Source organism: Siphateles boraxobius, unplaced genomic scaffold (assembly GCF_051911475.1).
Source record: "Siphateles boraxobius isolate OS27281-9 unplaced genomic scaffold, OSU_SipBor_1 86, whole genome shotgun sequence".
NCBI classification, from domain to species: Eukaryota; Metazoa; Chordata; class Actinopteri; order Cypriniformes; family Leuciscidae; genus Siphateles; species Siphateles boraxobius.
In genome coordinates this window covers 7,667,905-7,680,000 of record NW_027509215.1, presented here as the reverse complement: position 1 = coordinate 7,680,000, position 12,096 = coordinate 7,667,905, and the positions used below count along the sequence as shown (strand labels likewise).

The 12,096-nt window shown below is 37.3% G+C and overlaps 1 protein-coding gene across 1 annotated transcript in view; it reads left to right on the top strand.

Annotated features, from left to right (window-relative positions):
* The window catches only part of ralbp1 (ralA binding protein 1), a 12,405-nt gene extending 2,229 nt beyond the window's left edge, over positions 1–10,176 (top strand). Inside the window, exons 2-10 of the mRNA XM_077222137.1 lie at positions 1–230; positions 2,050–2,496; positions 3,365–3,714; positions 4,522–4,683; positions 6,215–6,346; positions 7,435–7,545; positions 7,914–8,035; positions 8,218–8,338; positions 9,383–10,176. The exon at positions 1–230 is cut by the window's left edge and continues 108 nt beyond it. Of these exons, the coding sequence (XP_077078252.1) occupies positions 1–230; positions 2,050–2,496; positions 3,365–3,714; positions 4,522–4,683; positions 6,215–6,346; positions 7,435–7,545; positions 7,914–8,035; positions 8,218–8,338; positions 9,383–9,694 (1,987 nt within the window). The 3' untranslated portion in view covers positions 9,695–10,176. The remainder of the gene's footprint in view (positions 231–2,049; positions 2,497–3,364; positions 3,715–4,521; positions 4,684–6,214; positions 6,347–7,434; positions 7,546–7,913; positions 8,036–8,217; positions 8,339–9,382) is intronic.
* Positions 10,177–12,096: the final 1,920 nt, after the last annotated feature.

Sequence of the window (12,096 nt, the reverse complement as noted above, 5' to 3'; positions counted from 1 at the left end):
ACCCAGTAGCAGTCCTGTGGAGCAGAGGAGGGGGGCGGAGCATCTCGGGGGTGTGGCTCGTACCCCGAGCTCTGAAGAGATCAGCCCTACGAAGTTCCCAGGTCTGTACCGTACGGGCGACCCCTCGCCCCCTCATGACGGACACCACCATGAGCCGCCCGACGTGGTGTCCGATGACGACAAGGAGCACAACAAGAAGAAGAACAAGTTTAAGAAGAAGGAGAAACGCAGTAAGATAAACACACACACACACACACACCATATTTACACTCAACAATGCCTTATACTGATGTAAATAAATACTTGAATGTTATTACATAAAAAGAAAGGGCATAGAGAAAGAACAGGCACACTTTTCATGCGAAACATTTTACAAAAAGTTGTTTGTTTGTTTTGAATCTTGCAGCATTTCATCTGCAATCATATTCATTTAGTGCAATCATATTCAGACGTTTTAAGTATCTGAATGCGTTGTGGAGCAAATGTAGATCTTTGCTTTTCAAGTTATTATATTGTGTCACAATCATTTCTTGTCTTTCATTTATAATTTTTAATTTCAGTAGCAAACATGCTTTTTTAGATGCTTTTAAATTCTGTTAGATACTGATTTTTGTGAATCAGTTCAAACTGTCGTTTCAATAAATCAAATCAATATTACGATTCAGTTATTCATTTGCGTCATCACAATTAACAAATTTTACTGTTAATGTTTATTAGCACAAATCGCACTCTGTGCTAATTTTCAAAACTACAGTATAAATGTGCATATTAAATATTAATTTAAATGAAAATGCGAAAATGGATTTCTTGCTTCTGTTCAATTGGTTCGGGGAAACATGCCTGGATTATTTTAGCAATAAGTTTTTGGTTGAAAGTATCATTCCTCTATTTGACCTACACTACCGTTCAAAAGTAAGATTTAAAAAAACTTAATTATTAATACTTTTATTCAGCAAGGGTGCATTAAATTGATAAAACAAACTCAGTTATAATGTTTTCTATTTCAAATAAACAAATTTCTTTTTTGATTTATCAAAGAAAAATCCTTTAAAAAAAAGGAATTAAATCACAATTTCCACAAAAATATTAAGCAACACAACTGCTTTTATTATTAATAATAATCATAAATGTTTCTTGAGCAGCAAATCAGCATATTAGAATGATTTCTGAAGGATAATGTGACACTGAAGACTGGGGTAATGATGCTGAAAAAATGATGCTGTTTTGATCACAGGAATAAGTTACATTTTAAAATATATTAAAATAGAAAACACATTTTAAATTTTAATAATATTTCACAAAATTACTGTTTTTTAATCAATTTACAGTAATTTTAATCAAATAATTGCTGCCTTAGTGAGCAAAAGAGGCTTCTTTCAAAAACATTAAAAAATCTTACCAACCCCAAACTTTTGACTGGTACTGTATGTATCAAATGTCATCAAAAGGTTGGAAAATATTTATATATATATATATATATATATATATATATATATATATATATATATTTATAATAGAGAGAGAGAGAGAGAGAGAGAGAGAGAGATCTAGTTCGTATATTGACTTATGCCCTCAATGTGCAAATGTTCCAGTTTCTGTGCCGCTTCAGAGTGAATTCTTTATATTCCTGCCACTTTATTTAGCTGCCTTACAGCAGCCTATGGCACACAAGCAGGAAGTGATGGAGCTTTAAGGACACGCCCTGTAGGTGTGTTACAGTGGCTGAGGAGGGGCGTCACAAGGAGTGTTAGTGAGCAGCCGAATACTGTTCTGCTCAGGGTGAAGTCGGTGTCAGGACGAGGAAATGGATCACTAAAAAAAGAACTGGCACGGGGTTATTGCTGACCTCTTTAGAGCAGTTTTCTGTGCCTTTCTCTCGGTCTCATTTCGTTCTGCTCAATTCAGTCTCGCCTAACCTTGAGAGAGTCACAGATGGTGGGACAGTCAATTTTGCACAGCAGTTAATAGGACGTTTTTTGTTCAGCATCAGGTCTCTTCTCTTCTCATTTAGTCTCTTTATCTCTTCTTTTTTATCTCCTCTCCCTGTAGCTGAGGGATACGCCGCTTTCCAGGAGGACAGCTCTGCTGATGAGGCCGAGAGCCCGTCTAAGATGAAACGCTCCAAGGGCATCCACGTCTTCAAGAAGCCCAGTTTCTCCAAGAAAAAAGAAAAGGATTTCAAAGTGAAGGAGAAGGGACCTAAAGAGGAGAAGGCCAAGGACAAGAAGTCCAAAGACCTGACAGCAGCGGATGTGGTGAAACAGTGGAAAGAGAAGAAAAAGAAGAAAAAGCCCAGCACAGAGCCTGAACCCGTGATCACGGAGACAACGACAACGACGACGACGACATTGCGGCCGATCTTCGGAGCGCCTTTAGTGGAAGCGGTGAGGAGAACTGCGCTGTATGATGGTATTCAGCTCCCGGCCGTCTTCAGAGAGTGTGTGGACTACATCGAGAGCTACGGCATGAAATGTGAAGGCATCTATCGTGTCTCTGGTATGACCCTTTTCTACTTTCTGTGAACTGAAATTTTATGTTTGTTTATATTTATTTAGAGTAATATTCTGGGTTGTTTTCAACTTTTAAGGGTTAGTTCACCCAAAAATTTAAATGATCCCATATTTAACTCACTCTCAAGCCATCCGAGGTTTATGAGACTTTCTTCTTTCAGCCAAACACAATTTGAGTTATATTAAAAAATATCCAGGCTCTTCCAAACGGCAATATCCAGGCTCTTCCTTCCGTACGGCCGTTACTGGAAGCCAGTGATTATAGTTTGTGAAGATATAAATATGGATATTTTTTTTCTTACTTCAGAACGCCTTTATTAACCCTCTGTAGCCGTATGGATTACTTTTATGTTGGATGGAGGCGCTTTTTTGGGCTTCAAAATCTTTGGTACCATTCACTCCAATTATAAAGCTGGGAAGATCCAGGATATTTTTTATTATAACTCTAATTGTGTCTGGCTGAAAGATGAAGGTCGTATACACATAGGATGGCTTGAGGGTGAGTAAAATATGGGATAATTTTTGGATAAACTAACCCTTGAAGTCAGTTATTCCAGACAATAATTTCTTCTCTACCTCATAAGTGGGCTTGGATCTCTTTTTGGTCCTCTTGTGATAAAAGAGTATTAGTCTACTTTCCATTTATGATGTTTAATGCAAAGCTAGACTGCTGAAACGAAGCGAATGTTTGAAAACTAATATCTGAAATGTGTTACGAGTATCTGAATGGACAGTGAATACATGTGCCTCAGCAGCTTTTCTTTTATCCGCTCTTTTCAAAGACATAAAAAGTCAAAATCAAATGCGCCTTGCAGCTTTTGAACCTTGTGTTCACTCTGGTGTTGTTTCTATAGGTATGAAGTCTAAGGTTGACGAGCTGAAAGCGGCGTACGACCGTGAGGAGTGTCCGTGTCTGGAGGAGTATGATCCACACACAGTGGCCAGCCTGTTGAAGCAGTACCTGCGAGAGCTGCCCGATAGCCTGCTGGGTAAAGAGCTGGTCCTGCGCTTCGAGGAGGCCTGCGGGCGGCCCAGCGAGGCAGAAAAACTGCAGGAGTTTCAGAGGCTTCTGGGGGAAGTGCCCTCGGGGAGCAGACTCCTCCTGGCCTGGCTCATCACTCACATGGACCACGTCATCGCCCGCGAAATCGACACCAAGATGAACATCCAGAACATTTCTATTGTACTCAATCCCACTGTACAGGTGAGCTTAGAATATACAGGGGATGTTTTGATCATCAGTTCTAGATGTGATATGGATCATACTACGGTTGTAGTGGCATGTCCTCCTGACAAAATTAATGTATCAAAAATTATATGTGTGTGTAACAAATTAAAATACATAAATACTTTTTAGGTCTATAGAAGAACATTTGTTATCAGTTCGTTTTAGCTGAGTAAATATCATGAATAATATAAATATATATATATATATATATTAAAAAGATTATATATGATTATACATATAATTATATTATATTTGATTTGATTGATTAGCAAGAATTATTATTATTATTATTTTAATAACATTTCAAGTTTCTCTTATTACTCAATAATCTTTCCTCTCAGATTAAATATCATAAATAATACAGATTATTTTTCTATATGTAATATTTTGTAAATTTTCAATACAATATGTACAGTTTTGGCAAAAAGCTACTTTTGTACCCTGTATGGATGTATACTACACAGTAAAGATTCTGTGATGGGAAGTTTAGTATAATAAAATCATGATATACACTCACTGTTCCAGTAGAGAGTTTTTGATTTGTTTCTGCTCTCAAACTGAAGGTTGTCCTACTTTACAGTCCCACAGGAGACATGTAGGATGGAGGTGCCCTCATACTGCTAATGAGGTCTTTGTTTGGGGTCAGTTTTATTTGAGAAGCGACTGCAAATTATGTGGAGGGGTGGAATATTATTGGGCAATAACACCATACTCCCATAAACCTTTTTTAAGGGTTACCATCACTGCATATTCTTGTATGACACAACACTCTCTGGTTTCTAGATCGGGAACCGCGTGCTGTACGTGTTTTTCACACACGTCCGTGAGCTGTTCGGTGATGTGCCTCTGAAGCCGGTCGTCCATCCACTGCGCTGGTCCAATATGGCCACCATGCCGACCCTACCTGAGACCCAGAAGAGCATTAAAGAGGAGATCCGCAGACAGGTGATTTTTGTGATTTGTGACTGATTTTGATTTACCTAACTGATTTTTTCCATCAAAAGTCTTAAAAAAAATGTTTTCATAATTTACTCATCCTCAAGTTGTTTCAATCCAAATCATATGAATTTTCTTTTTCTGCTAAACACAGAAGATGATATTTTGAAGAATGTGGGTAACCAAGTAGTTGACGGTTGCCATTGACTTCCATAGTATTTCTTTTTTCCCATTCTATGGAAGTCAATGGCTCCAATCAACTAGTTGGTTGCTTTGCTCTGTACAATGTAGTTTAAAAATGCCTTCAAACATATGAATCTCACAAAACCCTTCAACAGGTGACACTTCACCCCAAAGAAGGAAGGAATAAATCGCTAAAGAAAATAAATTGTTTTGCATGAAGGAAAAATAATGCACCTTTTCAGGAAATGCAATTTTGCCCTTTCATTCCAAATCGCATCTCATTAATGCAAAAAAAGGGAAAGAAATACATCCGTATTTAAAAAAACACAGTAGTATTTGTTGTAGTGCTTTTAATTTATGCATAAAAACATTTAGTACTAAAAGCAATGTGCTTAATTTCATTCAAAAATAGATTCACATTGTATCTTCTACCTGGAAGAGGAAGCTGTATCATGGAAGAAGTTTTGTTTTATGCTTTACATAAAATGAATAGTTTGAATATGTCAAAGGCAAATTCGTCCTTTGTGAACAGGGAAATGCGTGTGATATTCAAAACAGGAGATGAATCCAAACTCTGTGAGTGTGGAGAGACTGGAAACAAAAACAGTTGGAACAGCGTAAACAGCCCTGGTGTGACGTTTCAGTTTGTGAATCTAAAACTACATATTATCACTCAGAGGTTGTTCTTTCATATCTCTGGAAACTTTGTTTTTTAAGTTGTTTGTTAAAGGCACAACTTTCTCAGATGTTTTTCCTAAAATTCTGTAGGAGAAATAAGAATAGACACAAATGAGTTGATGGTTTTCATACAGTTAGAGTTTAGAGCTATAAAATGTACATAACAGTTCGGATCATGTGGTCTTGGGAGAATTTGATAAGAAATCTTCGAGTTCATATTGAGATCTCTAACTTTTGATTGCAGATTGCCGAACACAATTTGATATTACTGATCTGTTTTTCTCAGGAGGAAAGAGAAACAGGAAACAGAAAATGAGAAAAAATTGCTGTAGGACAACTGAGATTTTAAAGAGATCTAATTTGTAGTGATCATCTACAGAAGAAACAGTGATGTTTAATTGGTTCCTCTCCAATGGCGCATATTAAATGTATAATTAACCTGTTAGTGATGTCGTTAGTTATTGTCTTGTTTAAATCCAAATTGGAGTAGAAACATAATTCTAGTCTCGTGTGCAATTTAAGTGTTTGTGTTTATTGATTGTAAAATAAATTGTGTTATGGGTTTCCGCTAAATGAAGACTTTAATTTCGGTTTCAGTGTTTGAGTAAAAAAAAAATTTCATTGCATCACTAGTGATTTTGTGTTCGTTCTTCACATCTGTCCATGTGTCTTTCGGCAGGAGTTCCTCTTGAACCGTCTGCACAGAGATCTGCAGGCCGGGGTGAAGGATCTGTCCAAGGAGGAGAGACTCTGGGAGGTGCAGCGGATCGTCACCGCGCTGAAACGCAAACTCCGCGAGGCCAAGAGACAGGCAAGAGCTCGACACTCTGACCTCTGACCCCTCACCCCTGCTGTACTGCACATCAGAACACATAGAATCTCACAATCAGTTTGTCTGAGCAAGAGAAGCATCAAATGCAACTGATGAGTTTTTAGCAGAAAACTAGATTTGCGTCCTTACAGAAAGAATATTTTTGATGTTTTGGATAAAATGAGAGATTAAACACTTATAAACCCAAATAGAGATAGCAAGAGAGAGAAATTAAGGAAATACACTATATGGAAGAACTGACTTTTATTTAGACCTTCAAATTGGATCCATTTATAATTTATTGGGAGAAATGGATTGAGTACTGTAATGTAAACAATGAATAGCCCTTTTTTTTGGGGGGGGGGGGGGGGGGGTTCAGCTGTTTCTTTAATAGGTTTAGTTGAAAAATCAGTAATAAAAATAATGTTCAAAAGAAAAGGATAGAGAGGGATTGAGAGTAATGCACTATACTACCATTCAAAAGTTTGGGATCAGAAGAGTTTTTTAAAAGAAATTAAATGAATACTTTTTTGATTCAGCAAAGATGCATTAAAATGATCAAAAGTTCCACTAAAGACATTTATAATGTTACCAAAGCTTTCTATTATAATTAAATGCTATTCTTTTGAACTTTCTATTCATCAAAGATTAGGTTTTCCACAAAAATATGAAGCAGCACAACTGTTTTCAACATTGATAATAATAATAAATGTTTCTTGAGCAGCAAATCAGTATATTAGAATCATTCTGAAGGACCATGTGACACTGAAGACTGGGGTAATGATGCTGAAAATACAGAAAAAAACATGAATTTTTGATCACATAAATGAAGTCTTGGTGAGCATAAAAGAATTTCAAAAACAGTAACAAATCATACCGACCCCAAACTTTTGAATGTTATTGTATATGAATGAACAGATCACAACTAACTCACAACAAACTTTATTGTAGTTCCATTTCTTTAAGAAACTGGCCACTAAAAACAAATATTTGCAACTATAAACTTTAATTTACACCACATTATTTATCCTGCCGCACTTCCAGAAACGTCCTGATGTCGCATTTCTTCTGTCCTTCTGAATCTGCAGGACTGCGAGACTAAAATCGCACAGGAAATCGCCAGCCTGTCTAAAGAGGACGTATCAAAGGAGGAGATGTCTGAGAACGAGGAGGAAGTCATTAATCTTCTCCTGGCTCAGGTGAGACCACCTGCTCAGACGCTACTGCTACTTTCACTGCGTTTTAGATGCTGGTTCGACACTCAAACAGCTCTCTGACAGATAAACAAATCAGCTGGTCAATGATAAGCAAGAAATGGTTGCGTTGTACTTTGTGTGTTATACAGACGTTTGTAACATATGGACCTACAGTAAGTCACAGAAAATGTACAGATGACTGCGTGCAAGCAGCATGTGACAAAATGGCCTTTTTTCAGTCCAAATTCTACCCTACTGTTCTGCTACATACTCAAAAAAATGCACTTTACAAAGTGTAGTATGTGAATTGGGATGCAGCCAAAGATTCTGTCTGCGTGATGTTTGATTTGTTTCTCTGCCGCCCCCTGCAGGAGAATGAGATCCTAACAGAGCAGGAGGAACTGATATCTCTGGAGCAGGTTCTGCGGCGGCAAATCGCCACAGAGAAAGAAGAAATTGAACGATTGCGTGCTGAGATCGCAGATATACAAAGGTGAGAGTTCACCCACAGGGAAATCTGTTGCTAAATATTATGCTTGTTTGTATTCATTTGATTTCTGTGAGAAACAACGTTTTGGTTTTATAGTTAAGGCTGCTATACAGCAGATCTGAAACATGCAAGGGTCATCATTACTCTTTATCTTCCATTTTCTGCTTGAAATGACACACACACAGCCGTCAGCAGGGCCGCAGTGAAACAGAGGAGTATTCATCAGATAGCGAGAGCGAGAGTGAAGATGAAGAGGAACTGCAGATGATTCTGGAAGACCTGCAGAAACAGAACGAAGAATTAGAGGTGAGAAGAAGGAACACAAGATTTCTGACAATTCTAATTTAATTGACCATTTTCTGAGCTCTGTCCTCTTTAGTTACTGCTGCAAACTTTAAAGGCGACATATTATGCCTCTTTTTACAATATGTCATACAAGTCTCAGGTCTCCCCATCATGGGTCTGTAAAGTTTCAGCTCAAAATGCCCCACAGATCATTTATTATATCATGTCCAATTTGTCCCTATTTGGGTGTGAGCAAAAACGCACCGTTTTCGTGTATGTACCTTTAAATGCAAATGAGCTGCTGCTCTCCGCCCCCATTCCAGAAGAGGGAACAGCCTTTACAGCTTGTGCTTCGGATACTCCAGCAACAGCAAAACTGGAGAACCTCACGCAGCCAAAATGTCAGAAATTGTCAGTAGCGGTGTTTAGCTACACAGTCAAACACAGATGGAGAGACTCAGGAAGGAGTTATGACTTTTAGAAAACAACAGGATGTTTCTGAATGTTCAGTTGATGAATTTAACTTTATTCAACTTATCGCTTATCATGTTCCATCATAAATTGTTGTACAAGTGCTCATGTGGGAACTGTAGTAGGAAGTCGGTATTGACCAGCATTGAATCCACAAATCCAGCATTGAACTGACCATCGTTTGTGAAGCAGTCAGGTGTAAAATGATTTGAACAAACCTTGTTTCTTCGGCACATTTGCTTCATAAAACACTTCATCCAATGTCATCATTATTTTTCGTTCATGTATCCTCATAATCTTTAATAAAAAACATTAACTTCCCCTCTCCCTCACAATGATATCTCTTCTCTTTTGATGAGTGCATCAGTGTGAGGGCGGGACAAAACTGCCTCCCACAACCTGTCACTCATATGAGATCGCAGCAATTAGCAAACAACAATGATCCAATCAATTCCCCATACCGAAAATCAACAGTTTTTTCTTGTTTGAGAAGCCATTTCACTTGTCGCAATAGGGAAGAAAGGACTGACTACTCATCGAGTTCTATGTATCAGTCTCATGATGAGTGCTGTATGTTTTTGATTTTCTCTCCAGAATAAAAACACTCATCTGAATCAGGCCATCCACGAGGAACAGGAGGCCATATTGGAACTGCGTGTTCAGCTCCGCCTCCTTCAGAGTCACAAGCTACAGCAGGAGCTCATAGCCCCGCCCTCCGCCGAACAGGCCCCGCCCTCCCAGCCCAGCCCAGAGGAACGATCTAAAGCGGATGAACCAATCAAACGTGTTGCAGCAGTCGCCATAGAATCCACTGCTGCTGCAGCTGCCGCCTCAACCAATGGGAAGCCTGGAAAAGATGCTATGAAGCCATCGCCCAGCAAAGACAAGAGGGAGGCCAACCTGTAAACCATCTGACCATCATGAAATACTTCAGCTGTTCTTGTGTTTGCTTATCACATGACTGTCTCATCTTGGGTCAAGGGTCAACAAGGTGAAATGAGATGTACATTACACTGGGAGAAAACTGGACAGCAGATAACAGAGGGAAGATGTGATCGGACTCAGTCTGTGAAACGTAGGTCAGTAGGTCAAAAGAGAGACGAGTATTGGAAACATGTATGTGAAGTTGCAGCAGCACAATCAGATCTTTGTGAGTGCTCGGATTTATTAGATCTGCCCTTTGACCCGTGCCTAAATGGACAGGGTAATTCTCTTCATAATTTTTTTTTCCAAACAGTTAAGAGTATTAGGGGGTTTTGTTTAAAAAATAAAAGTGAATATTATCTGTCCAGCTCACGTTGCACCCCACGATCCCCCGCCAAAACATTTTTTTATTATATTTTGCATGAAGAAAATTCATCTTTTTTTAGGACTATTAAAAAAGAAAATATATATATATAAATATATATACTTTGCATTATACAATTATTAGCATGACAATTAAGCACATTTTCCCATAATTCTCATTACCTTAATGCAAATAAAACATCAATCTCATTACTGAAATGTGAAGAAGAAAAAATGATGATATATTATTTACATTAGAAAGTATACATCACAGCATTATTTGTTGTGCTGCCTTTATGCTGTATATTGTATAGTAATTTAGTGGCAAATTGTTCTTAATAGTCATGAAAATTATGCTGTAATGCAAAAAAAAAAATCTTAATGGTCCTAACACTAGTTTGCATTTTCTTAATGCAAACCTATTTTTCCGTTTAAATTTGGGTTTAAATGTAACCTCTGGACATCAATTCTTATTATTCACCTCAGCATTTCAAGAAACTAAGCCATGAAATATTGAGCATAATGGGTTGTTATGATGCAGCAAATGTAATTGCAAACCACCTGCGACGAACATCCATATCTTCTGTATTCATGTGACATTCAGTGCAAAAACTGCAATCATCTTTTTAGACGCCTGGATTAACATGCAATTTATCTTATTGGTTATTATTAACAAATGATACCCTTTATGCAGTTAAGATGAGAAAGTACACCGAGTAGTATCCTGGATGTCTATTATCAATGTGGGGGGAAAAAAGTGCAGAAATCCTGGTGGACTGCCAGTTCTCCAGCTGTAGGTCGAGGTCTAGAACCTCGATCAGTGGAAATGAAGTCGTGTGTGTTCTGAAACCACTGTGCCATAGGTGACTGTGTGCTTCCGCACAGAAGAATTACCCTGAAGACATTGTAATGCAACCAGATTGTATTTTTACCTATTAAGATATTCAAAGGAATCGGTTTTGAACGTTTATTCTAAATCTCACTGTTTAATAGTCAACATATATAGGCCTGTAACTGCACTTAAGTGTGCAGATGTGCACTTCCAGAACGTTGTTTTGTGGAATTGGTAACATTTTTGTTCGTTTCCGTGCTTTCACGTTATGTCACTGTTTTTTAAGACAAGTTTCATGAAGCACAAGAATATTTTTGACTAATGATGAATTTCGAGCGGTAGTATGGGATGCTTTAATAAGTGTAGGTGATGCGGTGTATCTCAAAAAGAAATGTTTAACCGCAAAATCAAAATAATATTTTGCATAAATAAAATGAAGCTTTTTTTTGACAGTAATGGTCATGAAAATCAAGTCACAATGGAAAAAAGTAGTGCTGTCAAATCTATTAATCGCATCTGACATAAGTTTATTTATATAATGTGTGTGTGTGTATATATGTTTATTATATATATATATATATATGTGTGTACACACATATATTATAACAAACTTTTATGTTAGATTCAAATTTATTGTGATTAATCAATTAGACGGCACTAAAAAAGGCTTTGTTTTCTTTCTGCAAAAGGTCTTATTTTTCTTTTGATTTGGGGTGAAATATGAACAATCAGTTTTTGAGATCAAGCCAGCCGCTCCTGAAGTTTTGGCACAGTTGTTACAGATGTTCTGACACACTGATTGATGTTTTAGTGGAAACTTGCACTTGATTGTTACCAATTCTTTTCTTTGTAATACTGATATTCTGTCAATTTCACTTTATTATTATTATTATTTGTCTTGTTGAATGCTAACGTACTACTGGATGATTGTGCATTATTATTCTTTTTTACCCATTTCCATCCTCATTTTTGCTTTGTTTGTTTGTTTTCCCATCTTTCTTTCTTGTCATGATGTTAAGTAAGTGAGATGCATTTCAATACTGTATAATTCTAATCAAAGCTATTGACAAACTGATTGTCAATAATATCAGATGTAAAAAAAGCTCTTTTTTCCTTAGTCTCTCTGCTAGAATTTATCTCAAAGAGATACGTACCTGCTCATATACTTTTGGAAATCATAGTTTTTCAT